General features: G+C 42.9%; 2 protein-coding genes across 14 annotated transcripts in view; one reads left to right on the top strand and one right to left on the bottom strand.

Annotated features, from left to right (window-relative positions):
* The first annotated feature begins 3,691 nt into the window (after nt 1–3,691).
* On the top strand, nt 3,692–13,602 carry LOC133466347 (retinoic acid-induced protein 3). Of its 4 annotated transcripts, none has more exons than XM_061749944.1 (5): nt 3,692–3,950; nt 4,959–5,022; nt 6,170–7,349; nt 12,999–13,054; nt 13,192–13,602. In XM_061749944.1, exons 2-5 carry the CDS (start codon nt 4,969–4,971, stop codon nt 13,279–13,281), a joined length of 1,380 nt encoding a protein of 459 aa, XP_061605928.1. In that variant the 5' UTR covers nt 3,692–3,950; nt 4,959–4,968; the 3' UTR covers nt 13,282–13,602. The 4 variants fall into 4 exon arrangements, with proteins under 4 accessions (XP_061605928.1, XP_061605932.1, XP_061605929.1 ...); XM_061749948.1 differs by lacking the exon at nt 4,959–5,022 and adding an exon at nt 5,082–5,161 and having other exon boundaries at nt 3,694–3,950; XM_061749945.1 differs by lacking the exon at nt 4,959–5,022 and adding an exon at nt 5,082–5,120 and having other exon boundaries at nt 3,695–3,950.
* A 2,213-nt stretch (nt 13,603–15,815) lies between these two features.
* LOC133466346 (RNA binding protein fox-1 homolog 2-like) overlaps nt 15,816–22,940 on the bottom strand; it is a 66,749-nt gene continuing 59,624 nt past the window's right edge. For 8 of the 10 annotated variants that reach the window (XM_061749942.1, XM_061749937.1, XM_061749941.1 and 5 more), the window contains 3 exons: nt 20,390–20,496; nt 19,343–19,418; nt 15,816–18,429 (listed from right to left, as the gene is read on the bottom strand). In XM_061749942.1, the coding sequence (XP_061605926.1) occupies nt 18,385–18,429; nt 19,343–19,418; nt 20,390–20,496 (228 nt within the window). In that variant the 3' untranslated portion in view covers nt 15,816–18,384. Of the gene's footprint in view, nt 18,430–19,342; nt 19,419–20,389; nt 20,497–22,940 lie in introns of those variants that run through there. The other 2 variants (XR_009784922.1, XR_009784923.1) reach the window with 2 other exon arrangements.

The raw sequence follows: 22,940 nt of genomic DNA on the forward strand, positions 1-22,940 counted from the left end.
CCGCCTCCCCCGAGACGTGGTTGAAGTTCTGCCGGAGGTGGCAGTTGAAACTCCTTGTGACAAGGGATTCTGCCGGACGTTCCCAGCAGACCCTCACAATACGTTTAGTCCTGCCTGGTCGGACCGCCATCTTCCCCCACCATCGGAGTCACCTCACCACCAGGTGGTGATCAGTTGACAGCTCCGCCCCTCTCTTCAACCAATTGTCCAAGACATGCAGCCGCAAGTCCGATGACACGACCACAAAGTCAATCATCGAACTGCGACTTAGGGTGTCCTGGTGCGAAGTGCACATGTGGACGCCCTTATGCTTGAACATGGTGTTCGTTATGGACAATCCGTGGTGAGCACAGAAGTCCAAAAACAGAACACCGCTCGGGTTCTGATAGGGAGGGCCGTTCCTCCCAATCACGCCCTAACAGGTCTCACTGTCATTGCCCACATGAGCTTTGAAGTCCCCCAGCAGAACTCTCTCCAGCACCCCTTCCTAGGACTCCAAAAAGGGTGGGTACTCTGAACTGATGTTTGGTGCACAGGCACAAACAACAGTCAGAACCCGTCCCCCCACCCGAAGTCGGATGGAGGCTACCCTCTCGTCTACCGGGGTGAACCCCAACGTACAGGCGCCGAGTCGGGGAGCAATAAGTATACCCACACCTGCTCGGTGCCCCTCACCGTGGGCAACTCCAGAGTGGAAGAGAGTCCAACCCCTCTCAAGAGGACTGTATCAGAGCCCAAGCTGTGTGTGGAGGCGAGCCTGACTATATCTAGTCGGAACTTCTCTGCCTCACACACCAGCTCGGGCTCCTTCCCTGCCAGAGAGGTGACATTCCACGTCCCTAAAGCCAGCTTCTGTAGCCGGGGATCGGATTGGTCCCTGCCTTCGGCCACCGACCAGCTCACACTGCACCCGACCCCTATGGCCCCTCCCACAGGTGGTGAGCCCATGGGAAGGAGGACCCACGTTACCCTTTCGGGCTGTGCCTGGGCGGGCTCAATGGGTGCAGGCCCGGCCACCAGGTGCCCGCCTTCAAGCCCCACCTCCATGCCTGGCTCCATGCCTGGCTCCTGGCAAGGGAAAACGTCTTCCGTGAATTGTATTTTCATCATAGGGGTTTTTGGACCTGTGCTTTGTCTGGTCCCTCACCCAAGACCTGTGTCATAGGGACACACAAACCCCTCCACCACGATAAGGTGACAGCTCAAGGAGGAGTAGACCACTGGTCTCACGTAGTAAATTTGGTGAATTTGATTGGGGCACAGGCAGACAGAGCTCCACGGACATGTGTGGTGGATGTCAGAGATATTCCATTCATAAATATAAAATCTGCTGAATCATTGTGGGAGTGGGGATAGATGCCACACCGGCCAAGAGCAGTGACATTGCTCCAGTCACCCACAGATTGCTGCGATTCCGCATTGTCCTCCATGCGAAACTTTGAGTGTGCTGTATTTAAAGGCAATGAGAGGAGTCGTGTTGAGTGGACATGATTGAAATGGGCAATGTTTACGTCCAAGGCTGCGCAAACCTTCCTATTTTAAATACACTGGCTTGCACTCATCTACAAAATTACCAAAACCCAGTCTAACCCCGCCTCCACGTAGATTTACATTGCCTGCTGCACCGGATTCACGCTGGTCACGAAAATAGAGCCCTATGTGAGTGTTCAGTGTTCTTGTCTTTGCATGCTTTATAAAGCTCCAGGTTTGTCTCATCTGTCCAAAGGAACTTCTCCCAGAAGCTTTGTGTCTTGTCAGCAGTGTTGCCGCAGTTACCTTGAAAAAGTAAGTTAGCTACTCTACTGATTACGTACTTGATTTCAAAAGTAACCAAGTTAGAAAAAAGTAACTTTTTAGTTACTTTCAGCAGGAATATCACATATCCACAGAACAAAAAAAAGCATAGGCTTAACTGTACCCATTACATGGTAATGTACGCCACACCAGTTACAGAATGATGTCATCAACATGACGCAATAACTTAAATATTAGTGTAGTTGAAGCCACATTAAATCAGCAACTTAGTGCAGACATGACATGACAACACAGTACAGTAAACAAGCACACCATTCTCAGTACACTTCTTTCAAGACTCTTGATAGATAGATAGGTAGGTAGGTAGGTAGGTAGGTGGGTGGGTGGGTGGGTGGGTGGATGGATGGATGGATGGATGGATGGATGGCGATTGTGGTCCATGAAGGCAACTGTGTGTGAAGCACAGAGAGAAGCACTTACTTACATGATGTCAGCCGTGCAACGCGTTAAACCAGCTCACAGTCCGGACTTTCAGACAAAGTTGAAAGTTTTCACTTTTCATTGTAAATATTATTTAAGATAAGTATTGTAAGTCATGGCGGCACGGTGGCCGACTGGTTAGAGCGTCACAGTTCTGAGGACCTAGGTTCAATCCCCGGCCCCGCCTGTGTGGAGTTTGCATGTTCTCCCCGTGCCTGCGTGGGTTTTCTCCGGGCACTCCGGTTTCCTCCCACATCCCAGAAACATGCATGGTAGGTTAATTGACGACTCTAAACTGTGACTGTGAGAGCGAATGGTTGTTTGTTTGTCTGTGCCCTACGATTGGCTGGCAACCAGTTCAGGGTGTACCCCGCCTTCTGCCCGATGATTGCTGGAATAGGCTCCAGCACGCCCGCGACCCTAGTGAGGAGAAGGGGCTCAGAAAATGGATGGATTGTAAGTCATTCAGTGAGACAGTCCTTAACCTCCATGACCGATTTATGACACTTCGGTATGACCCACAATGCATTGCACACATAACACGCCAGTAAAACTGTATTCTTAATGTGTAAATACAAAAGTAACAACAATCAAATGTACTTTTTACTAAGGAAAATAAAGAAAATAGTGTGGTAATAGTGAAATTGTGTATTTCTTTGCACTTTTATGGAACTATTATTTTTCTGGAACACTGCTGTGTAATAAATAGAAAACCATAAATACCCCGAATCCCAAAGCCTCAGTCTGCGTCATGTCTTTCGGAGGTCTCTGTGATTATCAGTAATTAATCACTAAAACAACATCACAACTTCTGTCGAGATGAGTAATCATCCCCCAAGTTTGAGTTGCTATGGTTGCGTTTGCTGTTCAAAACAAAGCTCTGCCATCTGCATCAATGAACTTCACGTTAGATCTCGTCACAATGACTGTGACACAAAGGGATGAACTCCTAAATTATTTGGTCTGCTTTTAGTATTTCCAAATATCCCCAAAATATACCTATAACGTTAGGCACAACTGTGTAGTATTTATGCTGCTAAAGCAAGTTTGGTGAATTCAGAGCTGGGACTGAAGCGAACACACCTCATAACATCCTTACTTGTCCTGACATGAGTTAAAGGCTTACGTATGGGATTGCTCAAGAGAACAGCTCTCACATTTATGGACAAGACAGACCCTGAGGCTAATTTCATCAATTGTTTCTGTCATTACAGGGTAACCATGGCAACGGTTGCGTACCCCGGCACAGACCCCTAGCCCCGCTCTGAGGCCAGGTTCGGAGTACAATCATGCTTGTGGAATTCCACTTAGTCCAGATAGAGTGCAAAGAGTTATCAGGAACCACGATTCAAATTCCTGTGCAGGATTCGAGAAAGCGGGGAGGAGTGAACTCTCCCTTTGTGCTTGTGTGTCTGTGTTACCTTCAGGTGTGTCAGCCCCACCTATAGACAGAGGGAAACAGGAGGGGGGAGAAAAGAAATTATGAGAAGGGATGCAGGTTTCTCTTAGTATTACCCAACCTGTGGATTCCAGGTGCGAACAGTTCACTCCCAGCGGCTCCACAGCGTCCACACCTCGTGTTGTGCCGATTATCTTGGAGCAGGCAGTACTATGGCCACACACTGCACACACTGAGTAGGCATCAATGCACCAACACATTGTGTGTTGCAACAAAATCGAGGCTGTATAGGGTTGTGGCAAACAAAGGATTAACGGTAAGTGTCACCTCTTATCAATCCATACAATACTAATTTAGCTATTTTGGGATGAACTCATTAGATCGAAATACAAGAGCTTCATAAAAATCTGTCTTTGCAAATAGCTGGTTTTGTTTGACATTGTCATAGAGGTGTTTAACATGTTTATTATAGTGGTTGTAGTTTGCAGTGTCGAACGGCACAACATTATTTTAAGTTTCAGTTCCACTCACCTAACTAAATGAGGGGACCACATTTTTTGAAAAAATTCATAATATGATACGATGTTTTACAACATCCACTGTCTTTGTAAAGGTGGAGTTATTTACACTTACTCAGATTGTGCAGGTGTACCTAATGTTGTGGCCAAAAAGAGTAGGTAGCAATTGACATCTCCAGACAGAAAGACTGGTTTCACTTTTAAATTACAGCAATTCAATTTTCATTGGGGATCAGCAAGGTGGGATAGTGGTTGGAATGTCTTCCTCACAGTGAGAGGTTCCGGGTTTGGGATAGACTCCAACTCACTCATGTCCTGAATGAGGACAAGCACTGTAGAAAATGGATTGGTGGATTTTTTTTATGTGCTGTCATCAACCCATTGAAAGCTAATGGGTCCTCAGTGTTTCTTGTATTATTATTTTTAAAAAAACAACAACAACAACTGCCGTGCACAACCTGGGTTATATCAATCCAGTGACGATGCAAATGAAGGTCATATTTAAATATGCCAATGAAACAAAAGCTGTTTTATGAGCCTGGAGGAAGAGATACTACTCTATTATCTCCCGCAGCCTCTGCAATCTGCACTGCAAAACTAATCTCATTGACTCACGCTGCCGTCTGAATCCTCGTTTTGTAGCTCAGTCATTAGCTGATCGTTCATTTTCTCTCCTCACACCAAACTTGCATTAGCCTGATTTCATTTCGTGGCCCTCGCTCAAATCTCTCTTCCTTGTTTTGACATGTTCATGTCTTCCCTCTGTCTGTTGCCTTTCCTCTAACTGTCAACTCTTTCGTCTACAGAGTCAAATCCATGTTACGCTACACTGTGACACGCCTCTTCATAATGAAATCAATTATCAATACAGTATGTTCACTCTTCTCTTCATAATTAAATACATTTTCTATACCATATGTCCTCATTAGGGTTGCAGGCGAGCTGGAGCCTACCCTCGCTGACTTTGGGTGAGCTGCAAGAGGCGTTGTACACCAGGAATTGTTCACCGGTCCGTGACGACATGCTTTTAATGAGTTTGATGTGGGAGAAGCCTAATAGACACCTTGGATATGAACGAGGAGAGATTATGAGCCAGGCTTTCTCTCAGGTCCAACATCAGCGACATCTGGACAAAACCTCCCACAGACACACACCAAAATCTTGTAGCAGGAAAACTGGAAGCATTTCTAGCAATAAATGGCTGAAATGGCCAATGAAATTTCAGTCATTTATTAAGCGGGATAAAGAGACAAACACAAAAAATAAAAACACTTGCAAGGAGCGTTGAGGAGACGCTCACACTGAACCGAGTTTCGACATCAATCAAGAGAAAACTAGTTCACAAATACTACTTTGGCGCACTGTTACTTAGGTCATTGCTGCCGCTTAGTTAAAACTAACCAGATCAACGTCAGCAGGTGGACTTTCCAGAATAAAGATCGGACAAACACTGTACATCAGCGGTGTCAAATTCATTTTTGTCACGGGCCACATCGTAGTTACGACTTCCCTCCGAGGGCCGCTACAACTGTGAACCCATATAAATGAAAGATTACCTCATACACTGTAATTACATACAGTATACACAACACATTGATGCATAGCCAGTTAACAAAAAATGCTTGCAAATATCTCAATGGTATTACACCAGAACACAATGACCAATTTTGATTTGCTTTCACGGGCCACATAAAATGATGTGGCGGGCCGGATCTGGCCCCCGGGCCACCAGTTTGACACCGGTGCTGTACATTATCCATCCATCTACCGTTTTCCATACAACTTATCCTCTTTGGGGTTACGGGTGTGCTAAGGCCTATCCCAGCTGAGTGTATGAAATAAATGGACTTTTCTACCATTTTCTAATTTAGTGAGATGTACCTGTATATCGGGCATTATATAGTGAAAAGGGAGTGATTCTGTACACAGCTCAGTTGTCCCTATGCTGTTGTTCTCAGTGTCTTCCATTTTGTCTTGTTTGAACATTTTGCATAACACAAATGTTTGTTTGTTTCAGGAGGGAAGATATCCAAGGACACATAAGGAGGGACCAAATACCTGGTGTTCCAAAATGAGCCCAGCCTTGTTACCTGAAGATCACAAGTTGGTGTTTCCCCTCCTCCTCCTCTTCCACGTCCCCTTCACGTGTTTATCTCAGTCATCATCAACAAGCAACATCAGTGATGGGACATCAACCACTTCCTCCTCAAACTCCACCTCCCACAAGGCAATTCCAGGCTGCCGTCCAGGACTGGATCCTCTGTATAGGTACCTGTGTGACCGCAGAGCAATGTGGGGCATCATCCTGGAGACCCTGGCGTCCTCTGGGTTCCTCTTCAGTATGGTCCTCCTTTTCGGCCTCCTTCTCTGGTCCCTCTGGATCTGCGTCTCCTTACGGCACCAGCGCAGCAATATCGGAGGCACATTGGCATGCACGTCCATGTTCCTGTTGGCCACAGGTGGCATCTTTGCCATCACCTTCTCCTTCATCATCCAGCTCAGCCCTCAGACTTGCCCCACCAGGCTCTTCCTGTTCGGCGTCTTCTTCTCCTTGGCTTTCTCCTGCTTGCTGGCTCGCTGCCTCGCTCTGCTGGGCTTCGCGGCCGCTCGAGGATGGGGCGAGCCCGCCATGACTCTGGGGCTTTTCACCGTGCAGGTGATCATCTCCACAGAGTGGCTCATACTGGTCTTGGTGCGGGATAAGAAGCCCTGCGAGTACAGCCAAGATGAGTTTGTCATGCTGCAGATCTACGTCCTGTGCCTCCTGGCCCTCAGCTTGATCCTGTCCGTGCACTTCCTGTGTCGCTCCTGCTTTATGTACAGCTACAGCTACGCGGGTGCCACCCACCAGCAGAGCAGGCAACAGGCTGTGCTCCTCTTCCTCACGCTGTTGCTCTCTGCCGGCATCTGGGCGGCATGGATCGCCATGCTCAGCAGAGGGAACTCGAAGTTGGGCCGTCGGCCGCAGTGGGACGACCCGGTGCTCGCCATGGCCTTGGTCGCCAACGGCTGGGCGTTGTTGATGGGACACGGCTTGTCGCAAGTTGCCTTCCTCTGCAGGGGGGAGGCCAAATCCAAGGAGATCCCTCTGAGCTTTGCGGGCTGGACCAGCCCCAGTGCTGACATCCCAGGATTGAACAGTCCCAAGGCGGGAACAGAGAACGGAAGCTTCGAGAACGAGCCAGAAAACAGAAGAGGTGAGAAGCCTTAACCTGTTCCACTTACTGTCGTAACCAAAATGGAATAAAATATGAACATTTGTTGCAGCTTTAGCGTGATCGAGCGAAGACAATGGCTTGTTTTTTCACAATTTTGAAGCCTCATTTTATAGACTCAGCGATTTTTAAAAATCATTCAAAATCATTTGGCATGGTTGTTAACGACACTTTTCTGTGTCAAATTTACATTTATTTTGACGTTACAGGGACCTTAAGTAGATTTTTCAGGTATGTGTATTTTGTTTCTTTTATGGACAACTTCTTTTCTTATACTCGCTACATTTGAAAAGGTATCCTTACTTTGTCAAAATAGGCTCGTTACTTTTTTTAAGTGTCCGTGGATGATGACGTGATGTAAAAAAGACCTAAATAGAGAGAGGTAAAGCCAAACACGGTTGAGATCTTGATTGATTGAGAGCTTGGGGTCTCAAATGGCAGAAAACACAGTGACAGCACTGACATGGAGGAACGTGAACCAGGAAGCATGAATGACGATGGCAACATATTTCGAGAAGAAAGATATTCCCCATCCATGGCCTCATCGAAGAGAATTGTTTGATGCTGTTAGATACAAGTATGATCTGTGGCGAATGAATTGTCAGTCCTGTAACAACACACACAAAAAATCCGCAATATTGTGCGGCCACAAAGCATCATCCGCAATATACAGTGGGTACGGAAAGTATTCATCCATCCATCCATTTTCTGAGCCGCTTCTCCTCACTAGGGTCGTGGGCGTGCTGGAGCCTATCCCAGCTGTCATCGGGCAGGAGGCGGGGTACACCCTGAACTGGTTGCCAGCCAATCGCAGGGCACATACAAACAAACAATCATTCGCACTCACAGTCATGCCTACGGGCAATTTAGAGTCTCCAATTAATGCATGTTTTTGGGATGTGGGAGGAAACCGGAGTACCCGGAGAAAACCCACACAGCCACGGGGAGAACATGCAAACTCCACACAGGCGGGGCCGGGGACTGAACCCGGGTCCTCAGAACTGTGAGGCTGACGCTCTAACCAGTCGGCCACCGTGCCGCCATGGAAAGTATTCAGACCCTCTTAAATTTTTCACTTTTTTATATTGCAGCCATTTGCTAAAATACTTTAAGTTAATTTTTCCCCACATTAATGTACACACAGCACCCCATATTGACAGAAAAAAAAGGAATTGTTGAAATTTTTGCAGAAAAACTGAAATATCACACAGACAAGTATTCAAACATTTTGGTCAGTATTTAGTAGAAGCACCCTTTTGAGCTAACACAGCCATGAGTCTTTTTGGGAATGATGCAGCAGGTTTTTCAGACCTGGATTTGGGGATCGTCTGCCATTCCTCCTTCCAGATCCTCTCCAGTTCTGTCAGGTTGGATAGTGAACGTTGGTAGGCAGCCATTTTCAGGTCTTTCCAGAGATGCTCAATTGGGTTTAAGTCAGGGCTCTGGCTGGGTCACGGAGTTGTTCTGAAGTCACTCCTTTGGTATTTTAGCTGTGTGCTTAAGGTCATTGTCTTTTTTGAAGGTGAACCGTCTGCCCAGTCTGAGGTTTTGAGCACTCTGGAAAAGGTTTTCGTCTAGGATATCCCTGTACATGGTCGCATTCATCGTTTCTTCGATTGCAACCAATCTCCCTGTCCCTGCAACTGAAAAACACCCCCACAGCATGATGCTGCCACCACCATGCTTCACTGTTGGGACTGTGTTGGACAGTGCCTGTCATGGTCTGTGTTTTGGTTTGGGTTGTGTTTAGTTTTGTTCCATGTTTGTCGTGTGCTCATTAGGTTGTTGTGTCCACCTGTTCTCGTCTACTTTGTGTCGACCCAAAGTAGACGAGAACAGGTGGACACAACAACCTAATGAGCACACGACAAACATGGAACACAGGAAAACCTGCAACAAAACTAAACACAACCCAAACCAAAACACAGATCATGACAGTGCCTGGTTTTCTCCACACATGCCGCTTAGAATTAAGGCTAACAATGTTTATCTTGGTCTCATCAGACCAGAGAATCATATTTCTCACCATCTTGGAGTCCTTCAGGTGTTTTTTATAGCAAACTCCATGCAGGCTTTCATGTGTCTTGCACTGAGGAGAGGTTTCCATCAGGCCCCTCTGCCATAAAGCCCCGACTGGTGGAGGGCTGCAGTGATGGTTGACTTTCTAGAACTTTCTCCCATCTCCGGACTGCATCTCTGGAGTTTAGCCACAGTGATCTTTGGGTTCTTCTTTACCTCTCTCATCAAGGCTCTTCTCCCCCAATTGCTCAGTTTGACCGGACGGCCATCTCTCGCAAGGGTTCTGATCATCCCAAACGTCTTCCATTTCAGGATTATGGAGGCCACTGTGCTCTTAAGGAACCTTAAGTGCAGCTGATTTTTTTTTGTAGCCAGATCTGTGCCTTGCCACAATTCTGTCTCTGAGCTCTTCAGGCAGTTCCTTTGACCTAATGATTCTCATTTGACACTGTGAGCTGTAAGGTCTTATATAGACAGGGGTGTGGCTTTCCTAATCCAGTCCAATCAGTATAATCAAACACATCTGGACTCCAATGAAGGTGTAGACCATTTTAAGGATGATCAGAAGAAATGGACAGCACCCGAGTTAAATATATGAGTGTCACAGCAAAGGGTCTAAATAATAATGGCTGTGTGATATTTCAGTTTTTTGTTTTTAATAAATCAGCAAAAAATTTCAACAATTTTTTTTCCGTCAATATGGGGTGCTGTGTGTACATTAATGAGGAAAAAATGAACTTAAATGGCTGCAATATAACAAAGAGGCAAAAACTTAAGAGGGTCTGAAAACTGTTCATACCCACTGTAGTCGGGGATTATTGTACAAGTGCACTTTTCCAGTTGTCATTAGCTAATGTAGTACTTTTCTTACTTCATTCACAACGTGAGCAAATCTATGGAAACGCATTGTTTTGATAGCATAAAAGTCATGCCAACGATAGCTATCTCTTGACTTTAAAAAAACAACAACAATATACAACCTAACCATTTTTTTCTTTTTCTCAGTACAAGCACTTAGTAATTATTTTTTTTTTTTTATTAGGCCAAGTTATCAAAGCGTGTGTATATAATTGATGGTAAAAATTATTTTTACTTTTGCACTTGAGTCTGTACTTTTTTACTTTTACTTAACTACGAGTCAAATCAGTGTCTTTTTTTTCTACACATGTATCTGTACTTCTACTTAAGTACAGATGTGAATACTTTTCCCACCTGTGAAACCTCATAAATGTATAATCACGTTTTGGTACGTACCTTGGTTTTAAGTTCACACTCCGGTTCAAATTTGGTACAGTAAGGGAACCAAGTGCAAACAACCTGCTTAAATTTTGTGTAAACAAATGAAGCATCAACAGCTTTAATCCCACTCTCTCTCTCCCATGTTTTTTTTATTTTATTTAATTTTTTTTTTACGTACTGCTAGCCAGAAGCTGAGCTGCACTGTGTTTGTTTACAGACTAGGTGTGTGGCTCGAACGCACGGCATTTACACTGCTTGAACTGAATGTGTCACCTTGCCCTGCAAGAAGCCTATTAATCGCCATCATATTACATCACCTGCAGGCCTGGGGTTGGACAGCTGCGTTTTAAAGTGCTTTTCCCCAAGTGCAGAAGAATACAAAGCATCAGTCAGAACTGAAATAATTTCAGCATCGCTATCCCATTCTCCATCATGGCCGTAGTCAGCTACGAGCTCCACTCCCTGTGCCTCCCACCTATCAAATACGAATAATAAGGGGAAGAATGTCTTTATAGTCTTTATAACAGGTACAGTGAAATTGAAAGTAGATTGTTGAAGGTGCCGTAAAAATAGTATGAAAGTATATCCAGCCATCAATCCATTTACTGCCGCTTATCTGAGGTCAGCAGCTAAAGCAGGGAAGTCCAAATGTCTCTCTCCCCAGCCACTTCGTCCAGCTCTTCTGGAGGAGTCCCGTTGCGTTCACAGGCCAGCCATAGTGATAGACATAGTCTCTCCAGCGTATCCTGGGTCGTCCCCGGGGTCTCCTCCTGGTGGGACATGGCCGGAGGACCTCACAAGGGAGGCGCCTAGGAGGCATCCCATTCAGATGCCCGAGCCACCTCATCTGGCTCCTCTCTATCGGGACCTACAGCTCGTGACCATAGGTGAGGGTTGGAATGAAGATCGACCGGTAAATGGATTGATTTACCGTTTGGCTCAGTTCCTTCTTTACTACGATAAGGAAGGGACATTGGGGGGGGGGGGGGGGTGGGGGGGGGGGGTGGGGGGCGGGGGGGGGTGGGGGGGGGGGGGGGGGGCGAAGGGTGGAGGGAGCGGGGAGGTGGGGGGGGGGGGGGGGGGGGGGGGGGGGAGGGGGGGGGGGGGGGGGGGGGGTGGGAGTCGTGGGGGGGGGGGGGGAGGGTGGGGGGGGGGGGGGGGGGGGGGGGGGGGGGGGGGGGGGAAGTGTGAATAGGGGGGGGGGGGGGGGGGGATGTGAGGATGTTAAGTGTTTGAAAGAATGAGAAGATGAATGGGGAAAAAGATAGAGTTATTTTAAAATGTGTAGGGTTAGAAGAATAGGGGGATGTAAGAGAAATGTTAGTTTTTAGAGATGTATTTGAATATGTTAATATGATGATGAGTTGTATGTGGGAAATTTATGTGAAATAGATATAAGGGTAGGTGATTGTTTGTAGGGAATTGTTGTTGGTTATGTTGAGGGTATTTATGAATGGTGAATAAAAATAGGGATTGGTTGTTAACAAAAAACTACAAAAAGTATGGTGTCGGATATGGTGAGGTAATATGAACAATAATTATTGATTTATAAGAATTGTTTTTGAAAATGGGTTTGGGGGTGGGAAGGGTTGTGTGGTGGTGGGTTGTTGGGGGGGGGGTGCTAATTTTGTGAAGGGGGGTAAAGGGTATTGATTAGATGTTATGAATGAGTATGAGAAAATATTAATGGGTGGTGTGAGTGGAAGTGAGAATAATGAGGGGTGGGATGGATTGGAAAATGGGAATGAGGCGTGCTTCCTCCCCCGTTTGCAAAATGTTGAGTTCAAATCCACTGGTATGAATGAGAGTGTGAATTGTTGTTTGTTTACGTGCCCTGCGACTGGCTGCCGACCGGTCCAAGCTTGTCCCCCTTTTTTTGCCTGAAGTCAGCTAGCGTAGACTCCAGTGCAACAGTGACCCGAATGACTAGGAATAGTACAAGTACTATACAAAATGAATAGATGGATGGAGTTGTTTTGGTGAGATGGAAGTTGTTTCTTATAACTGGCCATGTAATATACACTACTCAAAAAACTTACCTAATAATAATTTAATAACTTTTTGCACTTTATGATTCATTAGCTTACAAACAATGAAGACCCCAAGTTCACCATCTCAAGCGATTAAAATATTACATAAGAATTAATCAAAAATTGTCTTAGAGAAATTAAGTAGGAATTCGCCTTTTGAAACGTGTTCAATCAATCGGTATGAGGACAGTACTACTGAAATGAATAATTTTATAAGCTCTCCTACAAATGATTTAAAACAAAGTGTGTTACAGTTCAATACAGCTTTCTTATAATCTCATTTGTCAGTGTGAGTGAATAATGTATTACAGTATGTGCTAATGTGTCACGTTTCTCCCCTCAGGCAGGCGAGCTGATCCAACACTGCGATCACCCTACGAGTCCGGATTCTCTATGACCGTGAGTAATAAACTGTCAGGATTAACCATCTCACGTTTAATTGCACACTGTGACCTTTCCCTTGTTAAGTCGCACTGTATGCTTCATGACAGCACAGTTTATCATGAGCGTCAATGTTTCATGTGTGTGTGTTGCAGGAAATTGACCCCAATAAAGATTACACGATTCCTCGCCCTCAGACCACCAACTACAGAGAACCATATGATGAATATTATGGACAATTTTAAAATCGCTCTCTTGCACATGTGCAAGAAATGTATGCTCTACTTGGCACAAAAACAATTCATGTATTTCTTGATTGTAAATATTGTGTGATAACATACAACTGAAATACAGAAGGTACAGTACTAGTACTACTAGTTAGTGCAGTATGCTTGTCTACTTCAGGAGCACTGCCAAGGTGCTTGCAACCCTCAACCCTAATTTGGTAAATGCCACATGCCTCACTACAAGATTCCTGTTATTTCCACCTGTCAATACACAAAGAAAAATATCAAAAATAATGAACATTTGTAAAATAAATAAATAAAATAAAAATATTGGTATACCATTATTGTAAACAATGATATTTATTAAAATATTTCTCCAAAATAAAAAAAATCATGTAGTGCACTAACTATACCAGTTTGTGATCGACAGTTACACATCAAGCAGGCCTTTACAATCGATCTGAGCAGTGTGCAGTGGTTCTGTGTGTGTAATGCATGCAGAATTACAGCAGTATGTAAAGCAAATTTCGCCACAGAGATTAGAAAAATCCAAATTTGAATTTACATAATATTGTGTATAACACTATGTATAATACTGTGCATATTCCTGTCATCTCCAGACGGTTCTTGTCATAATTCCTGATGCTGACCTGCTAAGCCACATGGCACATGCTGTATTCTAACCAGAGATGATATAGTGCAACCCAGAGGTGATGGAGTAGGTGGGGAACTGCCAATCAGCAGACATGAACTAATAGCTGCAAGGGCAGGCAAGGACAAGATTAGATTGCAGCACAAATGTACAGTACATTTCAACACCTGTTACTGTTGTACTACTGTAAGGTTTCTTTATATATGTCTGAAGCACAAATGCTGCCGTGTCTTGGTTTAACCTTCTTTTCTTCCCCTTTCTCAACCAAATTAAGAACCATGCCTCACATGCGGCAGAATGGGAGTGCAGCAGTTCAACCACCAGGGGGCAATATTTGCACATAAACATGAGAGTCAGTGTGGTTGACAGTCAACAGAAGGCTGGGGGGGGGGCGGGAAAAAACTACCTTATGGTGCAAAGCAAAGAGCTACACCACCACCATGAAATATATTCAGCAGATTGTATTGTAGTTGAGTGTTTAACCTGTCTTTTAATACCATCAATATCATGTCACAATTATAGAAACATGATCACATGGAGCAGTTCATAAGCAATATTTAGCTAATAAAATAAAACAAAATAATTGAAAAAAAAAATAAATACATCATACTCACCATAGATACTGATTGTTAATGTGTGCCGATTACTCCAGACAATTTTTGCTTGTTCAACTTGGCTAGGTCTGAGCAACCCACCAGAAAATGGAAAAACGCTTGCGCTATTGTGGACCTGCATGCTGGCGATCTAAGGCAAATTTTAAATCGGATTAGAAAAAGAAATAGTCCCAGTTTAAATTACATCAATAAGCACTAGTGCTTGTGAAAGCCCTGGGCAGATTCGACTGACATGGCTGCACATCGAGGCTGAAAAAAATATCGAACATCCACATTAACCTACTGCAAGCATTACAGAACTGATTATATTTCTAGACTGCTGGGAATAAAGTTATAAAATTTCATGTAACCAATATAATTTTGGTTGTAAATGTAGGTTAATGCTTCTGCTCGTTTTCAGGCCAGGAGAGAAAGCCTTGCTGGACCTGACCCACACCACTGATTTTCTCCAGCATTTCAAACACATGCATAAGGTTAACTGAGGAAATTTTCTCTATCTGTGAATGAGAGCAGGATATACCCTGATTCTCTCCCAAAGTCAGCCTGGATCAGCTCCAGCTCACCAGTGACGTTGAACAGATTAACCGGTAGAAAATGGATGGATGGAAGACGATCTCGACTTCATTTCTCTTCTCCCTGCAGCGTGACAGCGCCATGTGCAAAGGTCATTTCATCACTTCACCAATCCCCCTTCTGGCAGACACATTCAGTCTTTCCTTCCAATCAGTCAGCAAGAATTCCCATCAAACTAGCAATTGTCCCCTTGTGCATCAGTGCAATTAGCAGGCATACAAGGCTTGCCGCCACATCCGACCCATTTAAAGCCATTAGCAGCACATTTACAATTAAAGATGATTTCCAGATTGCCCCCCTGCTGAAATTAGGGAGGAAGAGATGGAGAAAGAACTGATCGGTGCAGCAGATTTGGTGCGGAGCAAAAGTCAAGAAGAAGCAATAATGGTGCCCAATCGTTGCCTCCATCCATCACCAGAGTCACATGCGCTAATGTGCCGCAAAGAACGCGATTCGCGTGCATAATCAGAAGACTGCAGCATTCCTCTTATCTCACACAGCAGTGAATGAAAAAAAGCCCTTTCTTTCTCCTCTGTATTATGCCAAATGAATTCTCTCCAGATTGAATAACGCCATTCAAGCAATGTAAACCCAGATGAAAATAGCATGAGAGAGCAATATATCTGAAAATGTGTCTTATCACTTAGCTCAACACACTCTCACTGTGGGGGAATAAAAAGCAGGAAGCAATCACTCATATCCACAAAGCTGTATAAAAACCAAACAGTTTATTATATACATTCAATAATAATGGAGCATAAACATAAGGAAGATACAAGGATGGCAAAATAAAACATTGTGAGAAAATACATGAAATGAAAAGTCACTTTGTCAAATGCAATTTTAAACAGCATGTGATACAGAAAAGAGGCCACATGCAATTCACACCCATTTCCATCGTCCCTGCTCACAATGCTCCCACAAGCAGTTTGATGCGAGCAGTGCAGGGAGTCAGGGGTTAAAGTTGAGGACCAGCTGTGTGTAAAGTTGGCTTCTGTCATTCAAATTGTAATTTTCTTCCCCTCCCTCAGCCTTTTAAATAAGATCCCCTCCAAAGAAAAATTATAGGAGACGTACAGGATACTTCATATAAGTAACATGTACTGGTACTCGCCTTTTTTTTTTTTTTTTTTCATATTTTCACTGACAGGCTAAAATTTTAAGTGCCCCACAGTGGGCCTGCCTCAGCACTGTTATCACCTATTACAAAAGGAAACCCACAGGGGGGATGCGGGCGCGGTGGACATCCCAAATTAAACTTTCTACATATCTGATATGACTGCTGATTACTGTGACGACCTCAGAGGAATTTGGCTGCGATCAGTCAGATTATTAAAGCAGACTGAAATCAGCTATGGGCTCGGATACTTTTCCTTCTTACTTTCCTCCTTCACCTTCGATCAGGGAACGCCCTAAAGTTGTTCCCTCATCCCGCTGTGCTGTAAAATAAAGACCTGCAGCACTAAGATTTGAATTCATGCACAAAGGAAAAACTTCTCTGACATCTGTCCCATCTCAGGAAAGCATGCATAGCAACATTTGTGGTAATACTTGTAATGAGTAATAAGACCAAAAACCAAAACAACCAACCCAAAAAAAAAGCGCATCAAAAATACTCACTACAGTCACAATCATACAAAACATCCTCACAGGGTGCTGCTCCATGAGCAACTCCAGAAAGATAAACTGTGTCCTGTCTGTCTAATCTTCACCTCAATATTACTCGTTTTACTACCAACACAGCCTCATCCCTTTGCCTCTAGTTTTGGCAATTCCAAACACCTGATCATCTCCCAAATGTCCCTCATGACTCCAACGTCTCTCAATTCATGACTTGCAGCAAAACCGTTTGACTGTAGGGGAAAAAGTCAATCTACAGTATCAGCATGTGAACAGACATTCTGTGACTGGTTTTGATTGCAGGTTCCCAAAAGTGCTGCAAACCTTTGAAATGTGTCTTACCTACAACACTGAACTTTTTGAACCTCGCAAAATACATCTTAAATCCAGAGATTAAAAAAAATATAGTAAAATACAGGCGAACAACCACAAAAAAAGAAATATATCAAGTCTAAAATGTGCTTTCTTCAACAACAACAAAAATCTTTGGAACCAAAAAGGCAAATAATAACAATAACATAGTGCGAGTATATTGAGGTGGATTACATAAAACAGACAATTGGCCAGGCCTCTTTAAAAAAAAAAAAATCAGGGAGAAAACAGAGAATATCCTGCTGAAATAATTTTTGTGTCCAGAAATGTACAAAAACATTGAAATTGCTTGTTTCATGAGACCAGCAGCATAACGAAGAATTTAATTTATAGGCCAAAATGCAGGTATTTGTTTCCCCCTGGTCTTGTCTTTTAAATCTCATAAGGTGGGGGTTCTGTTTCTCTTAATCCATCTGCCTGGTTCAGTGACTGCATAACTGCTGGAGCTACAAAGTCTGACACTGAGGAAATTTGTAATTTTTGGGGGGATGCAGAAGAGCAGGCTCCTCGTAGTGTTGATAGTTCATCACTGAAATGATTCCAACTGGCTCATTTTCTTAACGAATTCATGTGGACCAGAAATGAAGGCATGTTAAGTAAGTATGGCAGCAAAAACCTATGAGATAAACAAAATAATGAGGTAATGCAGAATAAAACTTTTTTTTTTTTTTTTTTTCTTCTCCTCATTGTACCCCTGGGAGAGTGGAGACAGGGATTCCACCGAAAATTGAGTGTTTTATGCCATGCTGTTCATGGTTTTGGTGTTACTTGGACAGTAGTGGTTCCTGTCGGTCAGATGCTCCCGTGTTCATTGCGCTTGATGAATGCGCTACAGTGCCACGGCGGAGGGACATCGCTTTTCTTCAAAATAGTGTTTTAGTGTCTGTTTTACTAGCAATGCCGTTCTTGTGGCAGCTTGGTCACTGAAGGACACTGTGGGAGTGGCTGCACAGAGACTTGAGAGTGGATTTACTAAGGATTTTGTGAAAACGGTGTAGTGTCGTATGGAGGATCAAGCAGGGGCAGTCTCTTTCCTACAGATCCAATAGTGTTTCTACAAAGTTAACGGTCATAAATTGTGCCAAGCGCTTTTTAATTACATCCTTGTCAGACAGACAGAAAAGAGTCGATGATGTGGCAACGATCGCTCTTGCCAATTTAAAAAAAAGAAGGGGTGGGGGTTGTCACTCTCGTCCACCAGCAGAAAGATGGAAGGGTGTGTCTGCCAAACAAAGAGCTTAAAAAAGGCTTCTGGAGAGACATGAAATTTCTTGGGTGTAATTGGTGGCTTTAGTACGGAGCGAACCTACTGTATCCTGCCCTGTATAAACTGGCCTGAAAGACAAGAGACAACAGAGACAGCGGTCACATTGAGGCTACTATTATATACAGCATTACAGCTGCTTCAGTAGGTACACATCTACACTGATGTAAGCAAAGTATAGTGGAAGGTCTAACGTGAAATGCCGCCGAGCTTGTAGAGTTTAGATAAATGTGTGGGGAATAAAGTATGTGTCTCACAAAGTCATACAAAGGTCAAACTGCTGTCATACAAAACATCAAGATGTCATGCTGCATTATGATCTTAAAGACTCACTCTGAAGTCATCGCAGCAAAACTGTAGGGTCAATTTTCTTTGTTTTTACATTTTACAGTGCTGACATTAACTACTTTTTACACTTGTGTAACAATGGTTAAAAATAAATATGTTTGTGCTGGGTATCTGACATACACAACCTTCAATTTATGGAGAACACCAGTTGCCATTAAAGCCATGTTATTTTTACTCAGTAGGACAATTTACAAGATTACTTAAAAATGTACAGAATTTATTTAAACTGTAAAAACATTTGTACTAGAATGCTTGACCTCTCATGCTATATAATCAGGTTTTTTTGGTGGTTGTTGTTTAATTGGCATTTATTTGTGTTGCTACAACAACCGGTTTTCCGTCAGTCAGATAATCTCACGTAATATTGATAAAATATTGTTTTATGTAAAATTTAGTTTTCTATTTGTGCATACATCTATACAAAATCCAACTATATGCTTATCAAAACTGGTTCATATTTAATTACCCACAACACAGCAGCTAGAGTATATGCAAGAAAAAAGAAACTGAAGAGTCACAGAAGAGTTAAATTTTTCCCCCTCAAATAAATAGAAAAATGCATTTAAAGTGTAACCTGTCAAAAAATGCATAAAAAAAGAATCAAAATACAGGTTGTGTTTGTATGGGTTCTCTTACCATGGCTCCCACTCCGTAGGCAGCAGCAGCTGGGGATAAAGCGTGGTATGGATCTGTCGTGTAAACCCGCCCATAACTAGAGGCACAAACACAATGCGAAAAAAATAATAGATTTTTCTAAAAGGTTTGCCTGCTATGTGCACATGCATCTATGAGTTCTGTTGTCCTGCTGGACAAACACTTTCCGAACAAACTCAGTTTAATCAGCTGCGAGTTGGGCAATTTTACAAATCCAAATTCCAATGAAGTTGGGACGTTGTGTAAAATGTCACGGCACGTTTACCACTGTGTTATATCACCTTCCTCTTTGGCCCGGAGGACACGACGTCCACGATTTCCAAAAACTATTTGAAACGTGCACTCATCAGACCACAGCACACTTTCCACTTTGCGTCACTCCATCTCAGATGAGCTCATGCAGTTGTTCACAAAGTGGTGAAACTCTCCCCACCTTTGCTCCTTGCTGAGCCTTTTGGGGATGCTCCTTTTATACCCAATCATGACACTCACCTGTTTCCAATTAACTTGTTCACCTGTGGAATGTTCCAAACAGGTATTTTTTGAGGATTCTTCAATTTCCCCAGTATTCTTTTGACCCTGTCCCAGCTTTTTTTGGAACATGTTGCAGGTATCAAATTTAAAATGAGAGAAGATTTGTGGGGGGAACATCCATCAGTTTGAACATTAAATATGTATCTTGTCTTTGTAGCGTATTCAATTTGAAAAAGATTTGCAAATCCTTGTATTCTGTTTTTAATTACGTTTTACACAACATCCCAACTTCATTGGAATTGGGGTTTGTAGAAGAACTTGGGCAAAACAATGCCCAGACAATATTGAGCTATTACAGTTGTCAAACGCATATTTTTTTGTATGTTTACTTCCTCTAAGTGTATAGCCAGGCGTCCTTTCACATTCTCAAATTCCTTTAGCATTCTTAACCCCAGTACTCGAACTACGACAACGTCCCATGACCGTCTGAAGGGGCTGCATCTCAAGCATCTCTGCAGTACAGTGAGCTGTGTGTTTGCTGGTGTCTGTCCTCACCTGTCACTGTATGCGGCAGCTGCTGCGGTTGCTCCGGTTACAGCCGCGGGCTGAGTGTAGCGATAAGCAGCAGCAGCAGCGGCAGCGGCGGCAGCAGGATAGCCTCCCTGGAGAGACACGTACAACACAACTGACTAAAGGGACTCCCAGAAAAGGGGACAACTGGGCTATATATTACAGTGTATTATATATATATGTTCAGTACTGTGCAAATCATAAGCCACCATGAGATTGGTTGTTTTCAAATAAGCGATAATGGCCATATTATTGTTCCTCAATTTCAATTTAGGTTATGACCATAAAATACAAATATCTGTGTATTTAGTGCGACTTCCCCTTAGAATTATGCAATCATAAAAAGCTGCCGCTCTTAAAATTTATTTTTCTAACGCAAGTCAGAATTCTTGACAACAAAGCCGGTGGAGGCCCAAGACTTCAGCACAGTCCTGTATATGTGTTGCATCTACAGTACCTTCTAAAATGGTTACATTGGTCAACATTAGTTCTGACAATTCTCACTGATACCCATAATACATGACATTGAACCCCTTCTATTGTGCGGTTCAACATTCACAGCTATGCTATATATCACACTTTTAAGCAATATTTTTTGAATGAGTTTCTAAAGTATACATGTAAGTTTGAACTTAAAGCTGCGTGACTTCAGTATCATCTTGTTACAAAACCATGCCAGGCAGCAGTGAGGTCTACAGGAAGAGATGCAGTATACAGTAACTACGAAGAAGCGGAGAATTCCCATTGTCTACAATACCACGTTTTGTTGTTCCCACAGAGGACAAAGTATATTGTTGTATGCTGTTTATATTTGTTGCTGTTTCATATGTGTTAAAGTAGAAGTTGTTTGAACGTATGTAATTACCGTAACATCGATGTTCATTTCCCTTAGTTCGTCTATAGCTTTGGCATTATACAGTATCCTAGCATTAAGCTAGGGGACTTTCATTAGATGACATGATCTGGCTTGGTTGAACTTTTGGTGCTTAAATATACAATGTAGAGCTGAAACCAACTATTAAATCAATAATTGATTAATCTGTCAATAATCTTTTCGATGAATCGAATAAAATTGTTTTCATTTCCCTCCCTTTATTCAAAAACAGAACACCATTTCAAATTAACAGTGCTGAAATTACAAACAAACTGGTTATGATTCAGTAACTGGTTTGGTACATAACGTCAGAAAACAGGCAAAAATGTTGATCGCTGTTTTTCAAAGTAAAAGAAGATGTTTGCAAATATCTATATATTGTGCAAATATCTATATATTGTGATTAAACAAAGATCATCAGTATGCTTTCATGTAGGATGACAAAAACCTGAGAATATTTTCTGTTGATAGGTAAAAATTATGAGGATGTGGTAAATTTTCAGTTAAACAAGGTCTCTAAACGATTAATTGATTATCAAAGTAGTTGTTTAATCTGATAATCGATTCATTGTCGAGTAATCAATTAACTGTCGTGCCTCTCATACAATGTTTAATTCACTTTGGTTTTATGTGTCAGTTGTACAGTAAACTTCAACTGGGAGTTTAAAACAGCTTGACGCAAGCACGCTTTGCCTCTTATTTGAGAACAGGTGCTATTAAAAAAAAAGTAATTTTTTTTTAGTTCTAATTAGTTTGTTTTTTAATACATTTAAATGTGTTTAAAGCACGTGGGAGGGGTAAAACTTTAAATACATTTTTTTTCAAATGTTCTCTCGATAGTGCAGATTTTCACCTATTGCGGGTGGGTTTGGAAACGTCCCGACCACGATAAATGGACGTTCAGTGTATTAATACTACGACAAAGACATTTCCAATCGGGTGAAAGTTAAAATGGTAGAAAATCTCTTTGGATTATATTTCAGGAGATGACAAAAGGGGAAAACACTGGAAGTCACACAAAAACCTGACTGTCTGGTCAAAAAAAAGCAATCGATACAAATAATGAACAGTTAGTCTAAGAAATATCAACAATAACACAGATAAACCTTTGAAAAAAAACATTTATCATTTTCATGTGGCTTCAGTGGACAGGGCAAAGAACACAGAGAGGTAGATTTGGAAAAAGGATCACACACTCTCAGACATTCACACAAGCTTATGCTGACAATAAAAATCATCTAACATTGACTGCATCCGTGATCACAATTACGATTCTAACCTAAATGCCACACACAACAAACTGCCTATGTGACCTGATCAGAATACAGCACAGCACAGCAAAGCAAAGCAGAAAAGCAACCCCTCTGCAACACACGCAACACTGAGGCGAGGTAGACAGACGCAGGGTGGAGAAGATTGGGTTATTCATGAGAAAGCAAGGCCTTGTGGGTGAGTGCAAGAAGTGGAGGCTGATAGCAGAAACACAGCTTGTCTGCATGCGGCACACATGCTTCAATAACCATCAGGAAGAAACCATGTTCTCCATTTTAACTTGAGGCCATCAGAGTGTCTCACACCGCAAGGGACCACACCTAGCTGTTTAGGGAACCTTCAATTTCTTCAAAGGAAGGACACTACAATTTAAAGTCTATATTCAAACCA

Source organism: Phyllopteryx taeniolatus, chromosome 16 (genome assembly GCF_024500385.1).
Source record: "Phyllopteryx taeniolatus isolate TA_2022b chromosome 16, UOR_Ptae_1.2, whole genome shotgun sequence".
In the NCBI taxonomy this organism is placed as follows: domain Eukaryota; kingdom Metazoa; phylum Chordata; class Actinopteri; order Syngnathiformes; family Syngnathidae; genus Phyllopteryx; species Phyllopteryx taeniolatus.